This window comes from Capsicum annuum, chromosome 5, assembly GCF_002878395.1.
Source record: "Capsicum annuum cultivar UCD-10X-F1 chromosome 5, UCD10Xv1.1, whole genome shotgun sequence".
Taxonomy (NCBI): Eukaryota; Viridiplantae; Streptophyta; class Magnoliopsida; order Solanales; family Solanaceae; genus Capsicum; species Capsicum annuum.
In genome coordinates, this window is record NC_061115.1 from 31,614,389 (window position 1) to 31,621,042 (window position 6,654).

A 6,654-nucleotide genomic window follows, 5' to 3' on the forward strand; every position below is an offset into this window, starting at 1 on the left:
ACTTGAATTCTTTACCGACAGATCCAAAAGAAAGAAAATCTATTTAGGAATATCATCCGAATGATTATGATGAGATTATATGAGCATATATTCAAAGAGGTCCTCATCAACCTCGAGTTCGCGAATTTCCTCAAAGAGATATTTCTGGATTAAAACGTCGTTTTAATCGTAAATGGTATAAAATATATCATGATTGATTGGTGTATAGTGAAATTGAAGATGCCGCTTATTGTTTATGTTACTATTTATTTCAAGATGAAAACATTCATCAAGGTAGAGGTGAAGCATTTTCAAGTATAGGATTCGGAATTTGGCACAAAAAAAAATATTAGATACGCATGTTGGAGGCCCGAACAGTGATCACAATCAGGCAAAGAAAAAGTGTGAAGATCTAATACGACAAGAAAAATCAATTCAAGCCGCATTTGTAAAGCCATTCAATCAAACCAAGCTTGAATACAAAATTCATTTACAAGCTTCAATTGATGTGGTGAGACTCCTTTTGAATCAAGGATTGACATTCTGCAGACAACGTGAAGATGAATCATCATTGAATAAGGGTAACTGTCTTTAAATTCTTTCATGTTATGCAAGTCGGTGTGATAGAATTAGAGATATTGTGTTGAAAAAGGCTCCAAAAAATAATCAATTGACTTCTCATAAAATTTAAAAGGATATTGTCACTGCATGTAAACTTGAAAAATTAAAGCTATTATGGAGGATCTAAATGGTGATTATTTATCATTTCTAGTAGATGAATCTTGTGATGTGTCATGTAAGGAGCAAATGGCAATTGTTTTGCGATATGTTGATAGTGGGGGATCTGTTGTGGAACGATTTATAGGGATTGTCCATGTTCATGATACTAGTACTTTATGTTTAAAAGAAGCAGTTGTTAACTATCTTACTCAACCTTCTTTGAGTTTATCTTGTATATGAGGGCAATGCTATGATGGAGCAAGCAATATGCAAGGGCATCTAAATGGCGTTAAAGTTTAGATTCAGCAAGAAAGTAGATCAGCTCGTCCAATTCATTGTCTTGCTCATCAACTTCAGTTGACTCTTGTTGATGTATCTAAAAAATATCATCAAGTTGGAGAACTTGTAGTGTTGATTTCCAATGTATTAAATGTAGTAGGAGATTTTTTAAAAGGAATGGATGAACTTCGACAAGCTCAAGCTAAAAAATTTCAAGAGGCCCTAGATATGGGCGAGATTGAAACTTGTAAGGGCTTGAATCAAGAACTTGGTCTTGCTAGAGCTGCTAATACTCATTGGGGTTCACACTATAAATCGTTTAAGAACTTTATTAGTATTTTTGGTTCTATTACTGATGTCCTTAATACTATTGTTGTTGATTCTGAATCTGTTGAAGAAAAAGCTAGGGCAACAGGATATCTCAAAACTTGTCAAACATTTGAGGTTGCTTTCATATTGCACTTAATGAGAGATATTTTAGCAATCACAAATGAGATTAATGAATCCTTATAGAAGAAAGAACAAGATATTACAAATGTTGTTCTACTTGTTAAAGTGGTAAAAAAATGATTGCAAGATTTACGGAATGAAGGATAGGATCCACTTATCAAAAGTGTGTCTGAATTTTATGTCAGGTATGATATTTTGATACCCAATTTTAATGAGTTCTATGTTAATTTTGAAATATCTCGACGAAGAGTTGCTGATTATACTATCTACATCACTATTGCGTGGAAGTAATTTTTAAAATTATTGATTGACAACTTCAAGAACTTAATGATCATTTTAATGAGGTGAGAACAAATTTGCTTATTGGGGTTGTTTGCTTGAATCCTGTTGACTCATTTTCTAATTTTGACATAAACAAGATATTGAGAATGGCTGAATTATATCCTGATGATTTTGGTGAAAATATAATGGTTACTCTCAAGAATCAGATAGAGACTTATATTGTTGGTGAAAGTTTTTTTAATCTAAAAGGACTTGGTGACCTTTCCGAGGAGCTAGTTAAGAAAAAAAAATACTTTAATTATCCTCTTGTGTTTCGTCTTGTAAAGTTTCCATTGCTCCTGCCGATTGCCACTGCTACAGTTGAAAAAGGCAATAAAATTGATCAAGAGTGAATTGAGAAATTGAATGGATGATGGTTTCATGAGCAGTTGTATGGTGCCTTATGTAGAAAAAAATTAATATTGTTTCTGATGAAAGTATTATGAATAGGTTTCAAGAAATGAAAACTCGTAGAATAGTATTGTAATAATATGTTTTAGTTAATTAAACTTTTCTTTGTTTCATTTGTTGCATATTTTTTTTATATATTGAACCCACTTGGTGAAAAGTCTGGGTCCGCCACTGACGTGCATGCTTGCTCCGTGATTTTACTACATCACCCCTAATTAGTTATTGTGTGTCATATATATATATTAGGAAATTCATGATATTTCATAAAAAAATAAAATAAACATTAATGACATATTTGCTTCAGTTGTTTCAACCGTACGTATTTTAGTACCATATAGAAGAGCGGTAAAGCACACACCTCTTTATCAATGTGTCTGCTTGCTCCGTGATTTTAATATATCACCCCTAATTAATTATTATATGTCATTTATATATTAAAAAATTAATAACATTTAATAAAAAATAAAATAAACATTTATGACATATTTGCTTCAATTGTTTCAACCGTATGTGTTCAACGACATGCCTGCTCGCTCCATGAATTTACTATATCGCCCCTAATTAATTATTAAATATCATTTATGTATTAAAAAATTAATAATATTTAATTAAAAAAATTAAAATAAACATTTATGACATGTCTGCTTCAGTTGTTTTAATCGTAATTTTACCATATCACCCCTAATTAATTATTATAGGTCATCTAAGTATTAAAAATTAATAATATTTAATTTAAAAAAATGGACATAAAATGATAAATTAACTCTTGATGTTTTAAATTAATTTGACATAGACTCACTTGAATTTTTTTCACAAGTATTTTTTATAGCACTTTTATTATATCGCTTCTAATTAGTTATTATGAGTCATTTAAGACATGTCTGCTTCGCTACGTCAATGGTGATATTTGATTGACTCTTACATATTAAAAAATTAATGATGTTTGGTTAAAAAAATAAAATGGACATTTTTGACATGTCTGCTTTAGTCGTAATTTTGCTATATCACGTCTAATAAATTATTATAATTCATCTAAGTCTTAAAAAGTAATCATATTTAATTAAAAAAGATAAAATAGGCATAAAATGATAAATTAACTCTTCATGTTTTAAATTAAGTTGACATCTTATATGAGGCCCACTTAAATTTTATTCACAAGTCTTTTTTTAATAATTTTGATATATCACTTCTAATTAGTTATTATGAGTAATTTAACACATGACTGCTTTGCTATTTTTAATCGTGATATTTGGTTGACTCTCAAAATTATATCAGTTTCACTTAAACTGGAATAGAAGAATAAGTATTATAAATCACAATAATTAAAAACTTAAAATTATTTTAAAGATATACTTGACTATCAATGCCACAAAAGTTTAGATAAGAAGAATATTATAAATTACAATAGCTAACAGCTTAAAATAGTAAATTACAATGCTAAAAATGTATTATAAATTATAATAGCTTGTTACTTAAAGATTGAGAACAAAAAATAACATATATTGGGTCCATGCTAGCACAGGCCCCTGAATATCTAGTATTATATACTACATAGAAAAGCAAAGAAAAAGGCACCTCTTCATAGACCCTATTTAATTATTATATATCATTTACATATTAAAAAATTAATAATATTTATTAAAAAAGGTAAAATGAATATTTATGACATGTTTGTTTCAACCCTAATTTTACTATTTCATCTCTAATTAATTATTATATGTCATTAACTATTAAAAAAATTAATATTAGATACTAAAAAAGGTAAAATAAATTAAAAAATAATAAATTAACTATTGATGTTTTAAATTGACTTGACATCTTATATGAGGCCCAGTTAAATTATTTTCATAACTATTTTTTATAGTAATTTGTCTATATCACTTTTAATAAGTTAATATGAGTCATTTAAGATAGTTCTGCTTCGCTACTTCAATCATGATATTTGATTGGCTCTCGAAATTATATCAGTGTTACTTAAATTGGAATAGAAAAAAGAATTATAAATTATAATAATTAAAAACTTAAATTACATTAAAAATAGAATTGACTATCAATACGACAAAAGTTTGGACAAGAAAATTATTTTAAATTACAATAGCTAACAACTAAAAATAGTAAGTTACAATGCCAAAAAAGTATTAGAAATTACAATAGCTAACAACTTAAATTATCTAAAAACATATTAAAAATATAATTAATTATCTAAATTTTATTTGTGTCACATAAATTGAGATAAAAAAATAGCATATAACACAGGCCCTTCGATATCTAGTTATTGAAGAGATGGTTTCAAAGTAGGGGTGTGCGAAAATCGAACCGACCGATAAATCAAACTGATAAAAATGTTATTGGGTTATTGGTATTGAGCTATTGGGTTAACAATTTTTTATTGGTAATCTAAAAAAAGTTATTGGGTAGATGGTTCGGTTTTGATTTTAGATTATTGACTTATCGGTTGAACCGATAACCCAATAAAGATACACTAAGTTACTGTTTTACCCCTATTTATGTTATATATATAAATATTTATATTATATATATACACACACACACACTACTTATTCACAATTCAGTGACTGACAAAGTATTAACCTATTTAGGGCAACAAAGGCACAATATAAAGCACGAGTATTGTTGTACTATAAAGCTTGAAGTATTTAGTAGCTTCCAACAATTAGGATTCAATTTTTTCCCGAACCAACATTCAGTTCAAGTTTAAAGATTCTAGTAAACTAAAATGCATTGCGCAGGATTTTGGCGGTAGCTAAGATTTTTTTTATGCTAGTTGTTAATAATTCTATTTTATGAGTATTTTCTTATTGGTTAAATCAAAAACCATGCCGTTAAGGATAAAAAATTGATAAACTAAAAATCGATAAGATAAGAAAATATTTTATTGGTTAGTTATTGGTTTTACGTATTTAAAAATTAAAAATCGATAAACCGAACTAATAACACATAAAATCAAACCTAACAGACCGACGCACACCCCTATTTCAAAGTTCCTACTTTAGCTACTTCAATTATTATTTTACTATATCACCCCTAATTAATTATTATAAATTATTCATGTATTAAAAAATTAATAATATTTAATAAAAAAGTAAAATAGACATTTATGACATGTCTGTTTCAGCTGCTTCAACTGTGATTTTATTAAATATCACTCCTAATTAATTATTATAAGTTATTTATATTATTAAAAAATTATATATTTAATTAAAAAAGACATTTATGACATATCTTTTTCAGCTGCTTCAACGTAATTTTACTAAAATATCACCTTAATTAATTATTATAAGTCATCAAAGTATTAAAAAATGAATAATATTTAATAAAAAAGGTAAAATAGACATAAAATGATAGATTAACTCTTGAAGTTTTTAAATTAACTTGACTTCTTTTATGAGACTCACTTCAATTTTTTCACAAATACTTTTTATAGTAATTTTGTTCGATCACTTTTAATTAGTTGTATAAGTTAGTTAAGACATGTCTGCTTCGCTGTTCAATCGTAATTTTACTATATATCCTAATTATTATGGTCATCTAAGCATTGTGCCACTTAAATTGGCATTGTGATTTTGTTACCTCACTTATAAAGGATGATAAACAGACAACAGATCGATATGTTTGCTTGTGTTGCTTGCTTAGATATTTTTGTTTATATTTATTTATTTTACTTATCTTTTTAATCTGTTATATATTTGAAATTACATAACATTTTATAAATCATAATAATTAACAACTTAAAATAATTAAAAAGACATAAAAAAATTTAGTTGACTCTCTAGATTTTATTACTGCCATATAAATTGGACAGAAGAAAAATTGCTATAAATCACAATAATAAATAATTTAAAATATTTAGAAAATATGTAAATTTTTTAATTAAATCTCAAAATTGTATCAATACCACATAAATTGAGATAGAGGTTGTAACATATATTATTTGAAAATTACAAAATATATTATAAGTCGCAATAGTTAACCTAATTAAAGATGTTCTTCATGTTGGGATCATGCTAACACGGGTCATATCCCCCCTAGTTAATATAAACAAAGTAATACAACAAAAACAACAACAAACCCAATGTATTCCCACATAGTGAGGTCTGGAGAGGGTAAGATGTACGCAGTCCATACCTCTACCTCTAAAGAAGTAGAAAGGCTGTTTCCGATAGACCTCCGGCTCGAGACACGGAATACAACACAAATACATAGTAAGTATACAAATATGTAGATAGTTAAAGAATAAAGTTCACAAAAAATATTTATATCTATATTGTATTTATATTTATACTATATTAAAATTGTGAAAGGTCTTAGAAATATTGTTTGAACTTTTTGTCCTTTACTAAAATTCTCCACAATAGACAAAATCGTCTTTTCGTATTTTTTATTTAATTATTATATTATTAAAATAAGAACTACTAAAATATATGGAAAGGATCTTAATAAAATAAATATATAGGAAAAAAATTAAATATTGAG

At 27.0% G+C, this 6,654-nt stretch overlaps 1 protein-coding gene across 1 annotated transcript; it reads left to right on the top strand.

The window, feature by feature from the left end:
- The first annotated feature begins 1,155 nt into the window (after positions 1 to 1,155).
- LOC107871786 lies at positions 1,156 to 2,102 on the top strand. The gene is made up of 2 exons (XM_016718672.1): positions 1,156 to 1,422; positions 1,848 to 2,102. Exons 1-2 carry the CDS (start codon positions 1,156 to 1,158, stop codon positions 2,100 to 2,102), a joined length of 522 nt encoding a protein of 173 aa, XP_016574158.1.
- Positions 2,103 to 6,654: the final 4,552 nt, after the last annotated feature.